This window comes from Lepidothrix coronata, unplaced genomic scaffold (assembly GCF_001604755.1).
Source record: "Lepidothrix coronata isolate B3197 unplaced genomic scaffold, Lepidothrix_coronata-1.0 Scaffold14, whole genome shotgun sequence".
Classification (NCBI taxonomy): domain Eukaryota; kingdom Metazoa; phylum Chordata; class Aves; order Passeriformes; family Pipridae; genus Lepidothrix; species Lepidothrix coronata.
In genome coordinates, this window is record NW_016690194.1 from 3427727 (window position 1) to 3453624 (window position 25898).

The 25898-nt window shown below is 38.6% G+C and overlaps 1 protein-coding gene across 3 annotated transcripts in view; it reads left to right on the forward strand.

Moving 5' to 3' along the window:
* Positions 1 to 25898, forward strand: part of TLE4 (transducin like enhancer of split 4) — a 100663-nt gene that overhangs the window by 14835 nt on the left and 59930 nt on the right. For 2 of the 3 annotated variants that reach the window (XM_017806245.1, XM_017806246.1), the window contains exons 5-6: positions 15627 to 15689; positions 23652 to 23726. In XM_017806245.1, the coding sequence (XP_017661734.1) occupies positions 15627 to 15689; positions 23652 to 23726 (138 nt within the window). The remainder of the gene's footprint in view (positions 1 to 15626; positions 15690 to 23651; positions 23727 to 25898) is intronic. The other variant, XM_017806247.1, reaches the window with a different exon arrangement.

Below are 25898 nucleotides of genomic sequence, written 5' to 3' on the forward strand. Positions count from 1 at the left end.
ATCTATAAGGCATTTAGTTTTCTCCCCCCCCCCATATTGCCCGTTTTATCTCTACAGACCAACAATACCAAAACATGTTTCACTTGTCAGCCTAAGAAAAATTCTTACGGTTATGTGCCTGTGGTGTCCTGGAAATTTCTGAGGAATGGTTTATTTCTGACATTTTATCTAAAACCACAATCTACTTAGGTTTGATCATGTAGATAGAGATGTAAAAAGCAACAGCACCATAAGGCTGTTGGTCTCCTCCATAAGAGGAGAGCCCTCATGAGCATAAATATGGCTGCTTTTTTTTTTTTTCTGAGGTTGTAGGTTTCTATTTGAAGATGAGTTTTCAAGTATGTATACAAGATGCTTTTAAAACTAACATTAGCAGCCTTGCTGTTACACACTTAAAACCTACCTCTGTGGAAAGATGAAAGACTTTTCTTTGCAGATACATCCAGCTTCTTCGAATATGCAAAATTTTTTTTTACAAATATGCCTTCAGTCAAATGGACATACAGGCCTTGTGAATGTAGGAAATTAGGATATTTTGTCCTTTCTTTAGTTACTACTAGCTCTCTTTTCTGCTTGGAACTCATGTGTATTTATTCTAAAACATTGATTTTTAACATATCTTTATGTAGGTGAGAAGAATCCTGGGATAATCTTAGTTTACACATTTTCAAAAAAAAATGCAGCTGTAAGTATGCACTGCATTAAGGGTCAAGAGCGTTTTTTTTTAAGCCTGTGATAGAACCTGGAGAGCCTGAAAATCTGTAGACATGGGAAATGCCTCTCTGTATTAACGTGAAGCAATGCAGAAAGCTCTTAGGTGGATGAGATGCAGCTGCCAGGATTTAGGGCCTGGGGGGAATCCAGATGCAAGTTTCCGGACTATGCTGTCAGGGGCTTCCTGTGAGACCTTGGACAAGCCACTTTGACTGCTCTCTGGAGCGAGATGGGAGCAATGCTGTGGGCACTTTTGTACCACTGAGCTGCAGGGCCCACTGAACAAGGGCAGAGAAATGCTTGTGGTGTGGGGATGAGTTAAGAGATTCAGTACAGTGCCAAAGAAATCCATCACATATGAAAGGGTAGCTCAGAGGGGAATGTTGAGGTCGCAGGAGTGTCTCGGATGCCTCACTGCTTGAAGGCTGAGCCACCAAAGTTGATGCTGCCAGGGCGTGCTGCCTTGGTTTGGTAGTTCTCAGAATCACCTTTTGAAGAGTGGCACCTGAAATTTATTTGAAAGTATAAGCACAGTACTGATTTTTCTTAAACAAAAAACTGTTGAAGGTAGCGCTCTTGGTTCATCATAGTTCAGCTATTTTTCTGTTCTACTAGTGAGACCCACATTTCTTCTCTCCCAGGAAAATGACTGGGATACCCAGCAGGAAGCTATCTGCTTTGCACGAGATCCTTAATGATTCAGTCCAACTGAAAGAGGAGAGACACATGCTGTGCTGTCCCCTCAGAAAGACTCTGGCCAGCTGGACAAATTTACTGAGTTCCAATCTCTGCCCCAAACCCACGGTTTAGCCTGCAGTGTTTCTTCAGGTATGATGATTCTGAGCAGGAACTGGAAAAGAGACATTCCTTCTCCAGTGAAAAAATTGAGAGTCTTTCCAGTGCTCACAGAAACCTATTAGACAGGGAAGGAGAAGTAAAGAAAGAACTGAAGTAATGCATATAATGCTCTGATTAAACTCTTTAACCACTAAGCTGTTACATAGAAATCTATCTGTTCTCCAGTCCTTTTTTTTTCAGTGTGCTGCTGCTGTATTTTATGTAGGAATAATTCGGGCAGAGTTCAGTCCTGGATATGGAGACTTCTATGTATTTTTGGTGACTTCAGCATTGTGTCAGTCCGGAGTGGGGAATCAAAGGGGGGTGAAGATCAAAGTTTGGGATTTTAATACCTAAATTTTTCTGGTGATGTGCCTTGTTTTTTTTCAGATGCAAAGGTACCATTTATGTATCTGTAGATAAGAGTAGAAACCCCCACATGCTTAGAAATTCTAGAAAATCTTGAGCATTTACCTGTTGCTAACTTTCTGCTGAATTACATGTCTAGTGTGTTTACGTATTTTTAAAAATCCCATTGCATACCTTCTGGAGACTTCACCTCTGGCTTTCACTGCTTCAGATCTCTGTCTGGTAAGTGGAAGTAATACTATTTCCTGAAGCATAGCCCTTACCACAGAGAATTGTTTGGAGAGCAGTATGTTAAAAAATGGGAAGTGGGATGCTATTAGATGGGAGTCACTTAGAAGTGACTGTGTTTATCTCCTAGAGCATTGTGCTTGGGGCAGAGTGCTCTTTCCCAAGACAGTTTTGTCCTTCTTTTGCTTCCCCTATGAATTCTGCTGTCTTCCATCCAGCTGCAATTAATGGCTCTAGGGATGTGCCTTGCAGTGGTAATACAGTCAGTGCTTTGATTTGTGTTAAGGAAGTCTGCCTGTGGTAGTCTATCCTATCAGCTTCTGTTCTCCATCTGGACAATGAGATAATACTACTTTTTTTATAGGGGTGGAATTTTTTTGGGAAACCTGGAACAAACTTTCTTGCCTTGTGATAGTGTGTGTCCGTGCCTGCCACCTGCATGTGCAAATCTTCGCAATGCATGTATAGCTATAAATGCAGGGGCTGCAGTGCAGTGGGATCTTGATTCTCTGGTAGAAGCAATTATATTGTAAAGTTAGAGAAAATACAGGTTTGGATAAACTTTTCTGTGCTTGATGGTTCTATGTGGAGCTGTGCAGAATTAGTCTAAGGTAGGCTCTTGGTGTAGCTCTCTAACTAGTTTCCCAGTGTCTTTTTAGCCTCAACCTACTAGGCAGTGAATCTGTACAAGGCTCTTTCTTGATTTATTTGTTGAAGAGGTTGAAGGAAGGAAGGAAAGTAATGACAATGTGAAATATCAAAAGATTAGGCAAACAGGCTTAGTATTCAGCAATGAGGATCGCAGCTTTGGTTAAATCTTCACTGATCAGTATATGGAATACCTCCCCACATGTGAGAAGCTGTAAAAGTAATTTTGAGTGTAAATGAAAGTTGGACTTTGGAAAAGAAGTACTAATCTGAGAGCTGTCTTTAGCATAGTACAGGAGAAAGGTTTGACATGTGGTTCTCTCCACTGAAATACTGCTGTGCTTTTCCACTTCGATGGAGCAGTGAAATTTAGGCGGTAAAGCAAGTCGCTTTCTCTTATTTGAGCATCACTTTACTCCTTCCTATTGTGGTTACCCTTCCTCAGAGGGGTGCCAGTTTTGGAGGCAGAACAACTGTGAATTTAACAAGACTCTAATATATCTCAGTCTACAGTCTAGCTTAGTCAGTAGAGTAGCAAAAAGCCTAATTTACAACCGTATCAAATGAGTTCTACACAGGTTCTGCAGTAGATATTGAGAGTGATTTTGTATTGCTTTAGGCTGCGTTGGCAGAAAATGGCATCTATTTTCAAGACTTTGTTTACAGGTACAGAGTTAAGATAAAGTGCTGTTTGGTGCATGTGAATGGTGTTCAAGAGTATCACTGAAGTACTCACAGGTGTGCTTTAACCACTGTTGAACAGACTTCCTCAGGTCCTGATAACTGAGGAATTGGCGAGGTTTTACTGTTCTGATAATTTCTCCAGCTTCTTGGGCTATTCTATAGCTAGTTTAAGGCAATTCTGGTTTTATGTCCATGAGTGAAATTATACTTGTGATGGTGAAAGTATTACATCCCTTCCTAAAGACTTAAAAAATAAATGTTTTCTCACTTCTCTTTCCTTTGCTTTCATCCACATGTCATGGTGTGTTACATAGTAAAAACTGACTTATTTCAATAAATAAATGAGTAATTTTAAACTGCTTTCTCTTTATATTGAAAGTTAATATTTTCCAGCTTATTCTCTCATCTTCACTGAAGCTCACACAAAGGAAACAGTCTGAGCTATCCACTTGTCATCAAACCTATTTCCCTTTCTACTCCTCCCAACATTTTCTGTTGCCTTTTTGAAAAACAGATAATGATTTTACACAAACAGGTTTGCAAACAGTCAGTAGGTAATTCCATAATTTTAAGGTTTTCTTTTTTGTATTCTGGCAAATTTCTAATACAAACAGAATAGCACAACTAAGTCTCTAATTGTCATGGGAAGCTGCTATTACAAAAAGGAATAATTATCATAGTTTGTGCAAAACAGATTTTCATAAACCAGAATAGATCGAACCTCTGTGTACTTCTGTGGGTAAAAATGTTAGGATTTTTCGTCTAAATGCTTGCCTGAAACCTTTTTGATTAAAAAAGTAGCAATAATACAGACCTAGCAAATTAAATATAAAATTAACAAGCCCAGAGACTGCATTTGGGTAAACCATAGAATTACTCCATGGCAAAAAGCCAGAGATCCATTAAAAAAAATCCAAAACAAACTGACCATGGAAATGTGATTTTACTGTCTCTCATGCTGTCTGCTTTAACTGATAAATATGCATTCTTTTGTTTGTGTGGGTTTTTTCATGGTTTTGATCACAGCATTTAATTTCTTCATTTGACCAGTACCAAGTTGGTGTGACCACCACTAATTTACACTAGTTTTTATTTATTTATTGTTTCGAATTCACTGTGCAATTGGATATTGGTGATTTGATTTACCAGGTATCTAACAGGTGGCTCGGAAACTTTCAGCTATACAAATCACGATACTAAGCTGAGAGGTGAAAAGTTTAGGATATGGTTGATGACAATACAACTTGGTTGCAGGGAGGAAGTGAAACAGAGTGCCTTACCGTGCCCAGAGAACTATGTCTAACAAGGATGAGCAGCTTGCTGCCATGTAGTCTGCTCATTTGACTGTGCTCTTGTTTTCTGATTAAAAATGTTCACAAAAAGTCTCATCTTGAAGATTTTGTGTGTCTAGAAATGAAGTTTTCTGTGCATTTCAAGTGCCTGTTTTTATGCCAATTTAAAGTGCATATGAGGCAACAGTGAAAGCCTTCTCTCTATCTCAAGAGCAGACACAGCATAACTGATGAGAGTGTAGTCCATATTTCTGGTCCAGACGTCTTTATAGTAGAGGAATCATGGGTGTAAATTCGAGATACTTAATGATGGAATCTTGTTTGACTGATACCTTTTCTGATAAGAACTTTTTTAAGGAGAAATGTGTTGATCACATGTTTAATTTGTTTAGAGGTTGATTATTTACCCCCTACATTTGCTTAATTTTGATGTGATTTCCATGTTGTAGATGTTTTTATTAAAGTTTGTAGGTGCAGTATGATGGAAAGCACATTTAACATATGGTGCGTCTTGAGCATTTTTCTGAAATTAGTGCAGTTCATAGTAGCTCTCTGCACCAAGTATGTTCTCACAGGAGTTACACACTGGAAAATGTTCCATAAAATTTACATTTTCTAATCAGAGAGTTCTTGCTCCATTCTTCCTGTTCTTCTTCTTATGGCATTTTCTTAAAATTGTCGTTTCTTTAAAATTATTTTATGTTGAAATCCCTCATGGATAAAGAGTATTTGAAAATTTCAATAATGCTGATGTACTTTAAAGATAAATGCCATTTAGTTTTGCTTGATTCAGAGTCTCTCTGTTCTGGTAGGAGTTTCACTGGGGGAATGCCATTCAAAGGAATTGAATGTGAAGATGTACTTAGTGCATCCTGCTGTCTTGGACAGGTGAATTTCCTGAACATATTAAGAGTGCATGTCTTACAAATGTCTTAGCATTTGCTTTGCAGATGTGGCTTCTTAGGAAGGCTTAAAAGAGAATAGTAAACTGCCTGATTATTTTAGATGTATTTCCCTAGTGAAACTACCACTTGTTAGGTATTCACATGCTGAAGGATTAAATTACCTGTTCTTTCCTTGTTCTCCATCACTTAGGACAAAAAATAGCAAGAAACCCTAGTTGCAGAAATGCTGGAATCTGAATGAGTTATTTTCAGCAGAGATAGTTATGATCTCCACTGATTTAAATTATGAGCAATGACAACTCATATCAATATTTTCTCCTCAATAGGAGTTGGAATTACAGTCTTTTTTTGTTGTTCCTCTTTGGAAAGCAGCATTCTGCTTCATCAGGAATCCCTTCCTGCTGAGCTAGTTGTCGGAACAAGTCTTCTACTTTGAAAATGTGAATGTGAATCAGTATCAGCTGAGTGGTGGCAGAGATGTGTGGAATGCTGGAACTTCCAGTCTTTGCTCGTTGGATGAATGCACTTGGTTCGCTAGCTTCTTGGTACTGTCCCCCTTACTCTCAGGGCAACCTGCTCCAGAGAAAGGGAATTGGGATCCTCACTGGCTGTGTCATCATATGCAGTATGGTGTAAACCCCTAGTAACAAGATGGGTAGATAGTTTGTTCATCCTACCTTGCCCTTCCATATAGGGTGCTGCAATATGGAAGTTTTCAATTGGTGCTTCAGTAGGACTGTGGCATTGCCTTCTCAAGCATGAGGAAATTATGAGTTTGAAACTTGCAGTTAAATTCAGAGTAAAAGAAAATGTGTCCTATTTATACACCCTTAGTGTTTTAGTAAACTTTCACTTGTGGAGTGTTGATTTAACAAACAAAAAAACTCTCTAGATAAGAAAGGGAGAAGGGTGTCTTAAATCTACTCTGCTTCTCAGATGATCACTTTATTCCAGAAACTGGAACTTGATAAAGACCACCAAGGAACATGAAACATTTGCTTATCCTCAGAAAGAATTAACAGGTATCATACTTCCCTTGGTTTAAATGTGAGCACAGTAATATACCTTATTTGAATTTCTGTCTTTACAAGGATTCAAAATTGAAGCTTGATTATATCATTGCTGCAAAATTCACTGTACTGTTCTTTCATCTCTTTCAAGGATGTTAAAATTATGCTTCTGTATTGGCTTAAAAGGGGTAGTATTTTTGTCTATTGTTTCAAATACTAAAATCTGTTACGTTAATCTACGGAAAGTGCATCTGAGTATTGCTCCTGTTCATGGTACAACAGCATATTTGCAACAGAAGATGAGTTAAAATGTTGTTTCCTTTAAATAAATACCTTGACTGCTGTTCACGATGTATTGTGAAATTGCTGGGTAGGAAGAAGAGATGAAGGATTGAAGGCGAAACATGACAAAGTTTTCAAACACTCTAAGAATTCTTGTAATTAGACCTAACAAATCCATCAAATAGATCAGTGTGCTTATTCCTCGTATTATCTTTCGGGAAGCAAACACGATCAAGTGTGATTATCAATGAATCAGGCAGGCTATGGGCTCCACCTTTCATAACCTGCAGGGCTGAGTCAGGTTAAGCAAAGGAAACCAGAGGCGAAAAGAAATGGTAACCTTGTTCCTGATGGAGAAAGACTGATTCGTGAGCTCCAGACAAATTTGGAAGAAAATAAACTTGAGTTCAGCAGTCACATTGTATCTCTTATGGGTGATTTCTGATTACCGCTTTTATAAGTTTATTGATCAGATTTATGTAGTTCATTAAAACCTGCAACAACACAACACTTACTGAGAAACGTAGTTTTCTTGTCAGAACGTTGTGTGTTGCCACTGATTGTCGTGTTTTCTGCAAGCTTCAAGACTGAAGAGTACAACTTTTAGGTGTAACTGAAAGTCTGTCGCAATCTTCACAGTTCTCAACTCTGATAGCATACCAGCTTCTTGGTGATTAACATTTGAAGCATACTGCTCCAGAGTAAGCACTTTAGCCATAATACAGGGAGTGGATAGAATAGGGTATGTGGACTACTAGATGCCTGTAGCTCTTTCTGAGTCTTCCTGTGTGTGTATTTGCAGATGAAAGTGAAGTGCAGGGAGGGGTCAGAAATGGACACTGGCATTCCATTTTGTAATGGGAAAATGATTTTAGCGTTTATTTTGTGGTAACGTTTCTAAAAAGAGCATCAAGACCCCCTTTTGAAAGCCTTATGTATGTAAATTTTAAAAGCATGGTTTCTTTTAGATTCAACTGCTAGATATTTTCAGCTTGTCCAGGAAATGTTGCCTCCTTAATATTTTTTCAGGGCACTTAAGGCCACCTCAAGCCAAACATAAGCATACTGAGAACAAGTTTTTACTCTCAACTGTTTTTCCTTTGATTAATTTTTTGTGATGTACACATTGAAACTACTTATCTGTGGTATTTCTTGCTGACTAGTTCTCCTGCCACCCCTGAGAAACAGAGTATAAATGAACTTGAGATGTAAATAAATAGAGAATTTTCTTCATCCAGTTAAATTAAAACTGCACACTAGAACCACTGTATGCATATAGTTACAAGGGCAGGCTCAGACTGGATTCTGCCTTTTTCAGCAGATGCAGAACTGTGGTCAGACTCTTTGATGGGGTGTGTGAGGGTAGAAATTGAGTAGTTAGAGACTGGTGATTGTGCATGTGCCATTGTGTTTCAGCAGTGAGGAAAGATTAAAATTGGAAATTCTGACCTAATTGCAGCTAGGAGATAGATGCAAAATACTAAACTCTGAGCCATAGGGTGATGCCACAGGTTTATAAGCTTAAAACATTTTTTTTCCTGTGTTTCTGACTATAAAGTCAGATCCTTCAGCTGGTGGAGAGTGATGAAAATATCTCAGCCCTATGTAATGAGGACGTATTTCACAAAAAAAATGTTGCAGTGAAATGCTGAGGATTGCTTGTAGGTGAAGGCATAGTACCTTATAGAGGACTTCAAAGCTCTGCTGATGGAAACAGCATTTCCTGTGGCAGTGTCCTTTTACTTGTTTCTGTCTGATTTTTCAGCAAATGTTTCCTGCTGCCTTTGAGGAAGGGAAATTGAAGCCAGTCTTTGCCATTTCAAGTTCCACTTGCAGCCTTTTTTCTGGATGCTCTGCAGTTTCTGGTGTCAGGGTGGGGCAGGATGCAGCTTGGTGGCAACCTGAGAAACTGAAGAACTATGGTAATCTCCAGGCTGTTCATTTGTTTGCCTACTTGTTGATAAAAGTTGATATTTACAAAAAACATTGACTTCATCAGGTGGCAGGCTTGATGCATGTTTGTATGTCACCTTACTTGACTTGCTTTTTATTGTCTTAAACATGAATGATTCAATATGTATCCTTTCTTTCTGAGTTGAGCTGCATGTGATTCTTCAGACATTAAATAAGAGCTGTGTCTTATCAGTTCACTTCAGCAGCCCACTGAGTGGTACGTACATTAGAAAATTGATTTTGAAAAGCCTGCCACTCCAGTTTATTGCTTGTGTTGCTGTTTGCAGCATTTTGTGCAAAATAGGCATGGAAATTAACTTACAGAGGCTGACTATCATGTTTTCAGTACTTTAAGAGCTTAGCTGGGTTATTTGAAAAGAAATTTGGTAAGGAAGTGAGGTAGACAATGTACCCGTGATTATTTGGCACTCTGATGACCCTGCTTACATCCAACTCATACATAAACATCAGCAGTTGGCTTAGCAAAGAATAATTTTTTTGTTCAGTCTCCTTTGTATCTAGAACTTTCCCCTCCACTTCCTTTGACTACAAAACTAGGCTCTTTGAGTCCTGGTTTCCAAACACCATTTCTTTAGGGCTGAGGAGAAATTTGATATTCAGGGCTTGCAGTATTTCCTCTAGTTCCATAGAACTGGAGTAAGCACTTCCAGACAACAGTCTGTGATTAAAACAAAACACATTCTTCTTTATGAATGAAGAGTTAATTTTCTGTGAAATACTAAGATTAGCTTTTTTCTTGCTTTATTCAGAATCACGATATGTTTCATACAGTGTAATAATGTTTTTTGTTCTCACTAATTTGTGAAATGCTTGTTTAGGGTGTTTGCATGTGTTCTTGGTAAGCACTTAATAAACTAGATTGATCTTTTTGGCAAAGGCTGCATTGTGTAGAACAAATTAAACCTGAAATAACAGTTGTTTCAGATTATTTTTCTGAAAGCGTAATTGCATATATTCTTCTTCCTAGTGGCTGCTGAAATGGGTTTCCCAATAATGTTTTATTATTCTGTTTTATTTCAACAATACATATATAGTAGGTTTTTTTCCATTCCACTGACAAACCTAGAGCCTCCAGTGGTAATTCTTTACCAGCAATTTTTTTATAATTGTAATAACCATGGAACTTTGTGAAATATAGTGGAAATATTTTCCTGAAGCTTATATACTATAAATAAAATCCCAATTCTCTTTTTTTTTTTTACAGAATCATTTAGATTTTTTCCAGAAAAAGGGGAATACTAATAGATATTTTTTAAGCAACAAATTTATTCTGAACTCCCTGTCTATGAGGATGTTTCTGAGTACTTCAGTATCTGGAGTTTATATGACTCTTGCTTCTCTTTTCATCTCCATCAGTGCTAAGTATTTGGACATATGCTAAAATGCTAATTAAGGCACTTAAACACATTTCCATATTTTACCATGTGTTTATGTCCTGTTTTAGCTGTTTGTGGCAAGGGTAAATGGAATTAAACCACCATGTTGTAATTCTGAAAGGGATTTAGAAGTCAAGTGGTCCATCACATGCTCCCCTTCACCTCCAACTGATAGCTGTGGAGCTGTGGTTGTACCCCAAAGTCCAGTTTTGCTGAGCCCTCTTAATGGACTGGGTTATCTTACCTTGTGGAACCAGAGGTATAGTCTTGTCCGTAGACTTATCTTTGAACATTTTTCAGAATCCTTTATAGGCACTTATGAACTTAAGGGGTCAGATTTTTAGGCGTATTTAGGAAATTAAGTATCATTTAACTTATCAGCTTTGATAAAAAGATTTTGTTGTCTGAACTGGGGACCTTAGCTGTTACTCTTGTGTTGTATCCCTGAGATAATGCTGAGGCACTGTTAAGTGATACAAGTTCTCATTCCTTTACTAGGATCAGATTCTGGCACAATGATTTAAGTATCGTCTCTTTTTAAAAAATGATGCCACGTAAGTAACTATGAAAAGAGATCAGAACTTCTAAAATACTGTGTTGTAGGTCTCTCCCAAAGGATGGACACAGTACAACCTTGTATTGCATCAGTAAAAAGACAATTCCAGCCCAAGTCTTCTGTTTCTGAGTCTGCTTCATCTTTTCTGGTTCCGCGCTTGTGTGCGTTTATGCAAAACCAAGCATCTTTTGGTTTAGGGAAAGTAGTAATAGAAGTGTCTTAGTGTGTTAGCAGATTTGACAAACTGTGGCAGCAAAAGCTATCTTTTTTATATTTTGGCATGAAGAGTCTCCCTTTTATTGTGCCATTATTGCTATTTCAGAGCATCGTGCTGTATCCACAGGCAATAATTTAGCAGTTGTTTATCAGGAGCTTTCATGAAGCTTTGAATAGTGTTATAACATTCAGTAACACTAGCAAAAGCATTTCAGAATCTGTGCCAGTTTACATGGGATATCCGTGAATGTAGTTGTTCGAAGATGCATGACCCACATAACCTATAAATGTGATTGGAAGTTACACTGCTGGCATAGGCTGATGGATAGCAGAACAGAACCCTGATTAACCATGTAATTCACAGGCTGGGAATATATCGTCCTAAGAAACATTCGTTAGATGCAATCAGAGTTTCAAGCGGTCAGATGAAATTAAAATGTGCTGTTTGCTTTCCTCCATCCCCTCTCCCCTTGTGTTTCTTCTTAGGTAGCCCTGTTATTTATTTATTTATTTACTTATTTATTTTATTTCCAGAGCTGGAAAATACTACTTTGATGAATCTCTTCCTCACCCTAAAGCTGTCTGTCTGTTCTTCATCAGAAAGCAGGTCGCAGTTCAGTGAGCAGAAGAAAAGATTTTAATAGAAGCTCTGCCAAGGGCTGTAATGCATCATTTTAGAGCCCTAATTACATTACAATGACAAATATCAATGGTGACAACAGCAATAACCTACATCCTTTAATGGCTATGCTGGAAAAGGAGTTTGGGCGCTGCGCCATCAGATTAGACTTGGTTTCAAAACATAGGCCATTAGAAGTGTGTGTGTCCACAGTATTATTGGCTGATAACTGAAGCCCGGTGGAAGGACCTGTAAATAAATGAAGCCTCTCTAAAGCCTAGTCCCATGGGAAAAAAGAGGTAAAATTAGATGATTGTGGAAGCAGCCGTGTTTCTGAGGCAACTTAGGCTTTTCATGTGAGGAACTGAATGACTGATTTTATGAAATCATACTTTTTCCTTCTCCTGCCAGTTAAACTGATCATGAAAAGCCCATTGACCTGATGTCTAAGAGAAAAAAGAGACCCTAAATTGGTTATGAAATGTAAGGTTTTAAATATCTGTATGAGTGTAGAAATGTGGAGTTGTTCTTTACTTTGTGTCAGAGTTTGTACCTTATGCAAAGAAGAGTGAGTTTCCAGGCCCCCACCAGGGGCAGTAGGAATAGGTCTACTGAGATGCTAACCTGTGTGAGCAGTATAAGCCTTCAGGTTTTAGGGCAGCATCGCAAGAAACCCACTCAACTAGCTTCTGGAGGCTAACTGCTTTCTCTTGTACATTTTGTGGGAGACAATCAAGCCTGTTGCTGTGGCATTATCTCCCATAGTTAATTGCAGAAACAGTTGCAGTGTCGAAACAGACTGTACTTCGTATTTTACTATGTGAAAATGTCTGGTGTAAGACTTTCCTTGGTACAGAATGTGTAATGCCCTTCCTATCATTTGTGCATGTACACAGTGTTTTGCTTCATGCCTTTGGTCTCCAAAGGCAGGCAATCTCTGTCTTGGTCGTGCTGTGCCTCTGCAGTCTGCTACTCAGTTGGGCTGTTTCCTTGCTGCCTGAGTGTTGAGGGTGATAAAATGTACACACAACCGTGCAACTGGGGACACTCACTATTAGGGGAAACGAAGACTGTTTTAATAAGGAAAAATTGTAAGCACTTTGGTATAGCAAGGGCTTCTTGGCTTTATTGTGACTGGCCTATTGGGCCCCTTGTCTAGCTCAGAAATGTTGCTGGGGAATGTTTCCACATCACTTGAAGCTGTTTTAGCAAGTTCTTTTTCTTCTCCATAGGCTGAGCTGGGTGCTGTCTCCATCAGCTCACTTCCCTGCATACAGCATGAAAGGACTCGCTTTTCTGCACTCCAGTGGGATTGATATCAAGAGATTTATTGCAATTGTGTAACTGTTCATATTCAGTCACCTGTTTTCAGTTACTTACAGCTTTTTGGAAAACTTTTTTTCACTTAACGTTTCCCAGATTCAGAATCTGCCAGAGGTGTATTTTTGTATAAATATTGAGCAAATATGTTTCATCCACTTTTTGGCCAGAAGAGCAGTAGAAGAGAGACATACTTCTGTTAGGGAAGGGGGAGAGAAATGATCAAAAGGAAAACATCATAGCTGAAATAACTTAAAATAGCTATGGTTGAGTACCTTAACTGAGAAGAAATGCCTTAGAGTGAATTGAATAAAATTATTTTTGTTGACTAAGCTATATTCCAGCTGAACTGTAATTTATGGGTTTGATGGAGAAGCCAGTGAAGTTTTACAGCCTGTGTTACCCAGGAGGTCAGATAAGACAATTGTAACAGTCCCTTCTGGCCTTAAAATCTATGAATCTTCCAGCCTTTTAAAATTAGATGCTGAGCTCCTGCATGGTACTTCGAGCCGGTTTTGTTCTCATTTTCTTAGCAGTGCAGTAAGGTATCCAGCTAATGTGGCTGAGGTGGAAGACTGGTTTTCCAGAGGCTCCCCCCAGGAGCTGTGCAGAAGGTGGGTAAGGTTGTGACGGGCATTTTAAAGGTAGGTAGGAGGAGTTGTTTTGCAGCAGAAAAAAAGCGTGATGTGCCTTTTTTTACTATGGCATATATGTGAGTTAAATGGCAGGTCAGAGGGGCTTCAGCTTATGCCAAGGCAGGGGCACTTTGTAATTTTCTGCTCATATGGAAAAGCCTTGAAGAACAGAATGTGTAGTTTTCTGTTTGACTTTAAAGCACTTGGGAGATTCCTTTAAAAAATAGCAGTGTGGCTGGAACCCAAAATTTGGAAATTACTAGATTAATGATGCTTGAACCACTACAGCTCCGGTACTCGACAGCTGTGCCTGGTATTACAGTCTAAATTCTGTAATAAAATGTTTTTTTCTCAAGTAATGCTGTATTGGATTGTGCAGCCTCTCTGGCTGAGGCTTAGATGCACACAACTTGTCGCTTCCAGTACTGCTTTGTGTAACTAGCAGTTCATAAATTTCCATGTCAACTAGTATAGTGAACACTGTCTGTTTAAAGAAATATTTAAGTTTTACATTGTGAGATATCTGATATTATAGGTATGTAGAGAACTTTGAAATTTGCAGATAATTTAGCTTTGTGGTGAACAGAACGTATTCTGAAGTGTCCTATAAGGTGCCTGTGTTGGTGAATAAATAGAAAAGGGGTAGTAGACGAATCTAAAACATATATTAAAATGCATAAATGTTTTAACAAGATGAGGACTTGCATAAACAGCGCAGGCCAGTGAGAAGATACAAGGATAGTGTAGCATAGAAATTGCTGTATAAATAACCTATGGGAGTCTAGATGGATTTCAGAGAAATTAAGTTGTTGTATTTGCAAAATAGCATTAGTAATTTGTGTGTATCACACAGTATGCACAAGGGGGCAGAGTTAGTTTCATATGTACTCTTACCTCTTGCAAACCATGTCTGTTAAGGTTAAGTAGCTGTGTAACTATAATATTCCTCGAACCCAGATTTATTTTATGGGACCTTCTGGCTTTTTTTGCTGCTACTTCTGAGCCTTTCTGTTCTATAGATTCTTTCCTAAGTGTTTGCTATTTAAAAGACAGCATAGCAAAAAGGCTGGAAGGTCTGCTGTTAAAAGAAGGAAGGCTAAATTGCACAAGTTTGTATCTCTTCATCATACGGTTAGTGACTTTGCAAGAGGAAGAGCATTCTGTCCTACTGTATAATGAGGAATTGATCCTGGTTAGAATTTATTATAAGAAAGTTATGATATATTGTAGGGAAGTCTGTGTTGCTTAAAATATTCTGGTTTTGGAACTGTAATTCTTGTGTTATCTCACCAAATCTTCCCTGTGTCTATTGAGATTTGCAGATTAAATACACAGAATAAGAATTAATCTCCAGCATGAAAATACAGAATTGTATATTATTAATTTCTGATCACAATTGCAACATGAAAGTATCTGCTATTAACCTTGGGTTTGATAAAAGCATAAGTGTGATACAAGACTGCAGTTTCTCTTTCTGAAATATGTGGTAGAATTATTATTAGTGAAGTTGTATATTACAATGCTAGTGTTCTCATGATATGCACTGTTAGCAGTAAATGGTTTATTTGTTCCCTTTGCTTACAGCAGCGTTGCTGTAATTGCAAACGATCCTTGCTTTTGCATTGTAGGAGAGAGTTCAGTTTGATACACAGAATTTTGTTTATCTTTTTTGTTACATCTCCTAAAGGTTTTGTTCTTTAAATGCCTGTGACTGTGTAATCAAAATTAATTAGTCTTTGGTCTAAACAGTGTTTTTTAAGAGGACCTTTTAAGCCAGAAATTACTAGCTTCCTAAATATTTTTTAATTGATGTCCAAATACTTTTATTATTTTGATAACATGTCCTGGCCAGAGGATTGCCAGAGATGAAAAAAAATAAAATGTCTCTTTAGCGTTCATGGGTGACAATTGCATTTTAGAATTTACATAATTGAACCTCATATTTTTCTTGTCACTTGCAGGCAGAAATTGTCAAGAGGCTGAATGCTATATGTGCACAAGTCATTCCCTTCCTGTCCCAAGAGGTAGGTAGTCATTTGTACCACTTCTGATGTAAACGATTGCCTCATCGTATCTATTATGAAAGTGGAACTTTGCATTGACATGGTTTCCTTATGAATCTCTTGGCACTTGCAGATGACTTTCCACTGTGTTGTTATCACTGTAACTTCATTATCTTCTCAAAGCCTATTATAATGTTATTTAAATATATTTATGAAATTGAATGTGTTGTAGTGTGATAAGCAAAATTTTAGTTGTTTAAATATTTTTCTTTAATGTACAGTACAGTTTTTCTTGCAATTATGATTTTATGGGTCTGAAATCAGAGGACAGCTTGCAAAAATGATGGAAAGACATAATTTGTGCTATATCCTTGGCAATGAGCATTAAAGTTTGGCAGAAACTTCTATTTTGGTACAAGTAGTGATGTTCAACACAGTAGGCATAGAAATGCAGCTTTTTTTCTGCCTTTTTTCTCTCTGCATCCCCCGGATTACTTACTAGCTTAAATACTTTTATGTTTTTTTGTGTATTTGGGGAATATAAACAGAAGATTGAAACTCGCTGTGAGCTAATTTCTCTAAACACTAATTTTTCCCAAATTAAGATTGGTGTTTGACTGGTATTATTGTGAGTGCATTGTAGATATTGAGGGGCACTGGGCTTAGGGGCAGTTGGTGGGAGCTAGCAAGGGAGCTTTAGAGCAACTGGCACGTGTGAAGTAAAAGGAAGGTACGGCTCATTAAGGGAGACTTTGGTTGGATAATAGCTTCCCCTGTCCACCCTGCTGGAGGAAAGGAACTGGAAACTGGGGTCTGCTGGTGCACGTTGGCATACATCTATTTAGCACATGGTTTTATTTCAATTGTACGATCTGTAGCTGGGAAGACAAAGCTGGAAAGCATATTTTTGTGAATTACATCTCTAAAACATCATGTCTGAGAATATGATCCAACTATTTCTGCTACCTTTTCAGCTGTTCCATAAAATGCCATTGCTTTTCAAGAGAGCTGCTCAACCTGCTGCAAACGAAGCTGTGTGCAGCTAATGTGCTGCATGTGTGCACGTGTGTGTGTATCTGTGTGTATTTCAAATGAGAATAATGCTATCAAAAGTAGAACCTGACAGTGTTCAGGACTGCCACTGTACTCTCTGCTTATTAAGATGGATTTGTGGAAATTAAATGATATGTAATGTTGCAGCTATATTGCTGGGGGACCAGAATTCAAGTCCTGCATGGATCTGAAACAAGTATCTGTTTTGCTCTTTTACTGCTTCCAAATCTCTATTCATGTAGTCACAGTTTCATCTGCTATGCAGAGGTAGCACATCATGTATAGATAGTAGGGAGGGATTGAAAGGGGGAAGCATAAAGAAACTTTTCTTGTGTCTTGACAGTGCAGTTGATAGTGACAGTTTTCATGCTGGGCTTAGGAAAATCTTGGTAGTTGTTTGACCTATGTTAGTAGGTCATATTTAAATCAGTCTATATTGGCATGCTGAGTGTCGAAAGAGAACCGGTCTTCAGATTTGAGTATTCTGTTAGTCTTGGTTTCTGACTAATTTGTGTCTTTAGAAAGGGAGTGTCTTAATGGAATTCTTTTTATTTCATCATCTAGATTAATTGAGGATTGAATGCAGCATGCTTTTGCTGTTCATGCATTTTGCATACAATCTAATTGTGGAATAGTGGCTGAAAAATGTGATCAGGCTCCTTTGTATTGTGCCTGAGGGAAAAATGAACAAAATACAGTGGTTGCATGCACTGATGGCAACATTTTTGCCTCATAATCGCACCAGGTTAACTTGTCTTATTGCTTGTTAACTTTCTAAGGAATCAATGGCTTGTGATAACTCACTTAAAAGTAAGAAATTGTGGGCAAAATCGCTAGAGATCTTGAGAATAGGATGCAATTATAATACATCACCCTACTGTGTACTACTGTCTGCTTTGTTTCAGGGATAAATCCAGTAAAGTATACAGTAAAATCTTCAGGCTTCAGTCAGTTTTACTGTGCTGTAAATCATCTAAGCATATATTGAAAACAAAGTTCCTAACCTGCCTAAATATGCAGTCAACTGGTACCTTGTTTTTATATTGACTCCACCTTAGACAGACTGTAAAAAACAGCACCAAGAAATACAAGCTTCTCATTTTGATAGGAAAGAGTGACTTTGTGGTCGAGAGATGAGATGGACCTCAGGGGCAATGTGTGTTTGATTTCTGCTGTGGTTTTGGGCTTCCTGTGTTGCAACAGTAATTTTCCATCTGTAGTGATGTTATGAGGTACCAGAGTACTCAAAATAGTTCCTATTGCATAAGGTGAAAAGGATGCCTTTAAGGATGTAGGTAAATACTTGGAGGTTGTCACTTAGTTTTGATCTGCTGCAGCTGGTATAAATGGCTCACATTATTGAATGATCTAGCCAGTAAGATGCAATTAATTTTGTGTCTGAAGCCATAGACAGTGCCTCTGCTAATTTATATTTCTCAACTGAATTTACCAGCTGCAGCAGAGTGAGACACTTCACCCTGTGACTTTCAAGGTGGGACTGGTTCCTGTCTGCTCAAGGTGCTATATGTGGCTGCTTGCAACCTGTGGCAATTATTGTGAACTGTCAAGTGCTGAACGACCTCGTGTGCTGGATAGTGGTATTTGTTCAGTGTGTCTGGAGATACTCATATATCACAGTTATCTTCTTTTCAGTAAGTATTGCCTGTGTTTATATTCATGAGACACACACAAGCTGGCTGATGTACAGCTAGCACTGTAGTTGTGGCAACTTGGAGCTCAGCACAACCTGCAAAAGCTGTTTAAGAAGCCAGATAAATGTTCATAGTATTGATCCCTGTCAACTTCCTTGCCACAATGTAAGAATTACGTAGGCTGGAGAAGGCTCTAATAAACTATTCTTGGAAGGTGCACTTTCCCTTTCAGCTGCCAGTGAAGTAGCTAATAATAAGCTAGATGGGTTATTTTTTAACAGGGATCTTCAGTTTCCTGTGCACATTAAGGTGGTCAAATATACTTAGCAGTACAATACAATGCGCTGGCATGCATACATGCAAACAAACATCAAAAGGAAATGCTGCATGCAGTTGTCTTCTTTCAAACATAATATTAGTTGATTATTTTCCTTTTATGAGATTGATGTGGTTCATAATGTGCTTGCTGTTCTTTGTACATACTTTCCCTAGAGGTGCTTCTAAAGTTCAGTAAATTTGGATGAGGAATGTGAGATCCATTATATAGAAGCAGAGCAGGAGTTCTTATGTGCTGTTCAAAAAGAAGTAGGTTTTGTTCTGAGATGTGAGATGCTGAGAAGACAAAATTATTTGCCTCCATCTTAAACTTGCCCCAGACTAGAGTTTAGATAGTAAGTACAAGGAAATTGTCAGAGATTTGTAATCCTCCTGCCATGGAAGGCATCTCATTAGCAATTTAGGCATATATTACTAATAATGTTCTTACATTTTGTAAAGTGGTTATTATATCTTGTGTGAGTTATGGTGCCTGCATGCAGTGACCCAACTTGTCCCTTTTAGGATTCAAAGTGTCTGCTGTACTCCACAGAAAATGTGTATTTGCTCCCCAATTCTCACTAGCATTTTTGGCATAGCCTTGTTCCATTATGCTGTCTCTAGATCAGGCTTTTCAGAAGGGTAGTGCTGCAGTTCTTAAGCAAGACCTGTACTTCCTCTAAAGAGATAACAGAACAGCAAAATAATCTGAGTAAAGCATAGCAAAGCCTGTTTGATTCTTCAAAGTGTATTGTTCAATAAGTTTTGCTTTGGATGTTGATAGCAGTGCTGAGGACAGGCTGTAATTAGGTGTTCTTAACACCAGTGTTGGTATGTGTATACTTGGGGGATTTTGGTGCTCAGTTGCTGCCAGCACAGCTCACCTATCATTGGGAGTTGGGGAAGCTCTGACATGGCATAAAAAGCTTGGATATTTTCCCTCATGCTGCAGTGCCTGTGCATGAGCCAGGACTAGGTGATGACTGTGGTGAGACAATGTGATGGTGAAAAAGCCTACATCCTTCTTGTGGTCTCTGTAGTTGTTGCTACCCACTGCAAGACTGAAAGGAGGTGGTTTTCCAGCACAAAGCAAGTGTAGACACATCAGTCGTTACAGAAAGCAAAGAGGGGAGAAGAGAAAAGAGAAGTTAGAAAGGAGAAACAGTACTAGTCTGGGTGACACGTGAGGCAGGGTATTGAGTTCATCACTCTGGCCTGTTAAATGCAGTGCAAAATACTGTTTTCTCGCAACTGAAAGAAGCCAGGTCTGTCATTTGCTTGTGTGCACGGAGGAAGGCTAGCATTAGATGTGTGTGAAAGTTGCAACCCTGTGTCTATACTTGATTGGGAAAAAAGTAACCCTTTTTTGTTGTTGCTGTTTTTACTTGGCTGTAAATAGCTACATGATCGCTTGATGGGCAGGCTAATATATACTCTTGGTTTCAACATAATGCTGCTTGTTGGCCCGGGGAAGGCGTTCAGGCACACTGCTCAATTGGCCCCTGGGCTCCCTGCCCTTCACCTTCTTTTTGGGTTGCAGTGGGTCCCTGGAGCCCTGTCGGGCTCCTTCTCTACATGGAGAGATCCCCACCCATTACTGGAGCCATGGCTGGTAACACAGAGCCACCAGCCCGCCTCAGTTTCAGAAAGGCTGTGAGCAGAGGATGCAGCTCTTCCAACCTTCTATAGACTTCCCTGTGCCTTTATCCACTGGAATGCGTGGTTTGGGCTTGTAACTCAAAATAGCCCCAGGGTGACTTGGGGTGGGCCCCCCATGGGGTTTTAGGGAGCTAATCAGGAGTCTGCTTTGTTGCTGCAATGAGGTGGAAGTGATGGAGGGGCTAATTACGGGCCATCTATTTCCAGTCTTTTGCATACAACGCCACTGAAGATTAAATCAATGTTAAAACAGGTAGCAATAGAAGAGTTTTAATTTTATCTACCTAATTTAGGTTCAGTGTTACTAGGCCCTTGGGTTTTCTCCTGTCTGTGAAGGCTTGATCCCAAACTATTAGAATCAATGAAAGATGCCTTCTGTGGCTGCTCCAGCAAAAATCTGAAAGTGATATTATGGTAGTATAACCCTTCACCTTCTCTTCCTCTCACCTAAGAATGAAATAATATTTTTTCCAAATTCTTCCGAGAGCCATTCTTTCTGTGTTTGCTATAAGGGAACAGAAAACATTCCAACTCTTGTGGAGTTGACTTATTTTCCAAATCCTGGATGAAAATTGGAGTAATTTCTGCAATAATTTTGGTGATTTTAGGCCAGCTTTTTGTAGGTCTCTTGGAAGTTTTTTTCCCCTGCCTGTTGCCCTGGGAACAGGATTTAAGTAAATGGGTGTTGGAAGAGAACACTCGTGTACTAGAGCTTTCTGTACCTCAGTGCAAAAATCATTGCCTAGGAAATGGTAGGAAAGAGAAGATGACTGCAAACATCCCAGTTAATGATTTTATTAAAAAAACCCCTAAATATTTTTAAAACTCTTTTTTGTTTTGCATTTTTTGATTACTTGATGAAAAATTCAATGACCCATTTTGGGCGTGAATGATCTCCACCAGACAATGATGGTATAATTTTTGTGATTACCCTATTGACATGTATAGACAGGTGTCACCAGGCTTTCAGCTATATAATCAATGAAAGCTGTACCTCTCCTTAACAAGTGATGACCTGGAGATGAAACCACAATGTCAGGAACTCGAGGCTGGAGTATCATGATTTTCTTTTTTTCTGGTTATCTGTGGTACTGATACACTGCATTATTTCATCCCCCGTGAATGCCAAGAACATGTTTGCTCACTTTCAGCCTGCTTTTTAGTCTTTATGTTGTCTTCTTATAAGTGGTGAATTTGGTTTACATTGGCACTGTAGTTTTACAAAACTCTAAAGGAAACTGCTGTGACTCTATTTCCTTTGTTTGTTTGTTTGTCCTTCATTTAATTCTTCCTTGCTTAAAAACAAACAAACCTTAAATCCATTTTAGTCTTACTAGGAGTGTTTCTAAATTGCCTCCTTCATTATTTGCATTTTTCCACTTTTCATAGTTGAGGTCAGCATTTCTTACAGTGTCATGGTTTAGGAATGCTACTCCCTGATTTAGTACTCCCAGTAAAAAGAAAGCCATAAGCTGCTCCCCTCTTCTTCCCTCTCCCGTCCCTCCCTGCTCCAGTGTGGGAGACAGAAGGCAGAGATCACGGGTTGAAATAAGAACAATTACTGGAAACAGCAATGAGGTAAGAAAATGATCAGTAACGGCAACAATACTAATAACAAAAATGTACAAAGAGAGGGTAATATACAAGCAAAAATGCTCACGTAGCCCAGGACAATGAAAACAGTAGTGGACAGACCATCTGGCCACCCCACTTTTTCCTGACCACAAGCCACTCCTACTTTTTGTCCCAGAAGCGAGTTCTTTACTTACAGCCCCAGCGAGGACATGAGATGGTACAGAATAACAACTGAGATCTGCCTACATGGGTCCAGGCTCCACCCCTCATGGCTGCTGTGAAAAATTAACTCTGTCCTGGCCCAAACCAAGACAATTATGGGTGGGTGGATTTATATGTTTGGTTTTCCTTGCCCTGAGGGCGTTTATGGGAGACAGTTTATAAGTGAAAATACCATTTTCGTTTGTGTGTTGCACTGAGAATTGTGAAATCTGAGTCCTCCAAGCCCCTGATGTAACAGTGCCCTTCTTTATGGCGCCCTCTCCCAGTGGGGCTTAGGGTGCTCCCTGGGGAGTGCTTCTGATGCTCTTCACCTAACTCTTGTTTTGGAGGTGGTCTTGGGGATTTGGGTCCCCACCTTATTTTGTGCAGCTTTTTGCTCCTGATAAGGATGCACAGGAGAAGTTGTTGGGTGGTCTCTACCTTGGCTCCATTCTGCCCACATACACAGCCATGGGGTGGCAGACTTGAGTCTTTAAAGAGACCTTTTCCTTCAACTTTGTGATAAAAAACACCTAGATGTTGATTTTGATACAAAGCTGAGGATTCATTGTTATGGTTTTAGCACCACTCCAGATAGACAGGATCTCCCTCCTTTTTGTGTTCAACCTATGGCTATAAATCAAAGACGTCTCACTCCCAGTGCAGATCACACAATCTACTTGCTGTTCTCCCTGACCTGTCCTTGCACCTGTTTGTTCCGCGTCATCCTGATTCCGCGAGGCTGCCTGTGAAGATTAATTTGCCACTGGTGGAGATCTGAACAGGCATGGATCTGCTTCAAAAATGAAGACCTTATTTTATTTGTAGTAGTTGTCTTCAAGTAAATATCAGCATACAGCATACTGAGTGATACAGTATCGCTCAAACTGAGATAATATAACCACTGAAGCTTGTAAACTATGTTGTTAATTAGACCATGTGTTTTTGATGGACTTTTTAAAGCTACTAAAATTTACGTGTTAGAGATTGAAATAATTAGTTTTCTTTCACATGTTTGACAGATTTGTGAATGGCATTTTAAATTTCTTTCCTATGGTTGAAATGGTTTGAAATGTACCTAGGAGGAGAATCTGCACATTTTTCAGTAGTGTGAGTGCCATATGCTTGTTGAAAATATATACCTTTCTTTTTCAGAATACTTTTTTAAAAAATTCAGAAAGTTTCTGTGGCTGTAAGGAAACTGGTTTGCATTTGAAGTTGGCATATAAATTCAAGAGCACATTGTGCTGAAGAGCAAAAAAGAAGACAGTTTTCCATTAGCTAGGTTGTAAAATAGCTTTTTGGGAAGCGAAGGTGTAATTCCTAGCATGTAATGGCATAAAAATAAACATCCTCCCCTTACCTGTACATTTTTGCAGATCAACACACAATTTGACTGTCTGTTAGAGAACAGTTGTGTCAGACCTGCATGTGTTGGAAAAGCAAATAAAAACAATAAAAGGAAGAATCTGTGCTTAGTAATTTAGAAAACAAATAATTTTATTCTCTTTCTGATCTTCATTTATAGCACCAGCAGCAAGTGGTGCAGGCTGTGGAGCGTGCCAAACAAGTGACCATGGCAGAACTGAACGCAATCATTGGGGTACGTGGTCTTTTCATTTTAGCTCTGATAGTATTTGTAAATAGCTTTTCTTTTTTTTTTCTCCCTTTCATGAACTCATTTCCATCACATGGGCAAAAAGTGTGAGCAGTGGTGAAGTTCAGTAGCTTAATCTTCATAAAATCTGGTTACTATCTGAAGACTTTGCCTTGCACTGTGCCAAAAGGACTAATGGGCTAATTAATGTCTGTATTGTATCTATTATTGTATCTAATTTTTTTGAGTTTTTGTTTGTTTTTGTCCTTTTTAAGTAACATATGTCCTTTGCATACCACCTGCCAGTCTGCTTCTGCAGCCACAGTGACAGAAGGACTTCATGTGCCATACTGTTTTTCCCATCCCTCCTGCCCACATCCTTTTCTGGGTGTTGGCTCAAGACTGTGAATATTCATCACACTTTTCATTTTTAAATTAAAAAATAGCTGTTACTTTAAAAAACAAATAGAACAATCAACCAAGTGGAAAAAATCCCAAAACACCAAAACCAAAACACCCAAAGAAATAACCAAAATCCATAGCAGAACAGCTCATCAGCAGTGTGCTTATAGGTGCCCTACAATCATCTGAAAGTATGGGTGTGTGGAGCCCCTCTTGTGAAAGCTTTACTGCCAGTGGTATTAGCCCAGTATAGAGATTTTATGGGTGCGGGCAGCCACAGTGTTTATATTTTACAACTGGAGAGGACAGGCATAAGAACAAAAGCCATGGCTGTTCACACTACATAAAATAAATTTGAGAAGTCATAGCTTCTCATAGCACATTATTCTCATGTATAATTATGCAGCTGAAGCAAGCAGTTGTTTAAGTTATTCTAGTGAAGACACAACTGTACTTCCTTTCTTCTGCACCCACCGAAATGCTTTTTCTTTTGTGTACACATTATCCAGAAAAGTATTTTCCTTTTTTTTTATTCATTGTATCAAACACACTTTGAAATTCTAATTATTCCATTTACTTTCATTAAAATTCAAATTGCTGAGTGAAGATGTGCATAAGGGTCGCAGAATAATCAATCTGAAGTGAAGATATTGCTTCAATTACGCCTCCATCTTTTAACAAGGAAATCGGGCCTTTCTCATCATTGGTGACAGTAGTATAGACCAAGGATCTGACTGTAGCTTGTTTTTACTAGGCTATTTCTAACTCTGTTTTGTATCTCTGACCACAAGAAAACATTGGTAGTCAATTAGAAATTATAAATGGAAAAAAGTAACCTTTATTTCCTCTGAAGTGCCCGTTAGAAAGAAGGGGGTGAATCAGAGCACGTCATGTAGAATCATGAATAACGTTTGTTGTATGTCTTTTACACTCCAGTGGGAAGAGTGGGAAGTGAATAATTTCCCAATTAGTTTTCATTACCTAACCAGAAATATTGCCTTCTATTAACATTCTTTGCATAAAGTAAGTAGCTGAAGGTTGGCTTCAGTTAAAGAAGCTTTTATATGTGTGTGCTGCATGTGCATATATAGCATATATAGCATGTGTGTATACGTCCGTGTAAAATGTGTGATGTTATAGATACTGGCTATTGCACTCCTTAAGTTTATCCTGCTTTCATGAACCGCTAAACCATGCAGAATAAATATAAACAGACTAGACACTTGTCTGGGAGCCTGGCAATAGCTTCTGTTGGTCTTCCCTCCACCAGACAGAAGTAAATTTTCTCTTGTTTCCTGCTGTCTGAATTTATCTCTTCATGTCAACTAAAATTCTGTTGCTTCAAAGTTTTTTAAACTATCAGAATTTTGGATTTGTGCATTAAAATTAGACAGCCCTCGTGTCCTCACAGGACTGATTTTTACCTTCCTCAACTGCCTTTTTTCACTCCTAAGTTTTATGTTGACTTAGCAAATGCTGTGTGTCCCTCTCTTTAGTTTTACAGAAACAGGAGCAATATGGACTCCAATTTTTGTGTTCATCACATTTAAGGAGAAGTAATCTCATGCAATCTTTGAAATATTCATTTTTAAAAATGGAATAAATAGGAAAGAGAGTTATCAAGTTTGTGTCGGATGAATATCCACAATAAGAGAGATTAGAGAGATTTAAAGTCTGAAAATGTAACATGGGACTAAAAAGGCTTGTCATACTTTGTGAAGTGAATACCCATAAAAATAAAACAAAGAATGTAATTAGAAATTATGCCTTTTATAT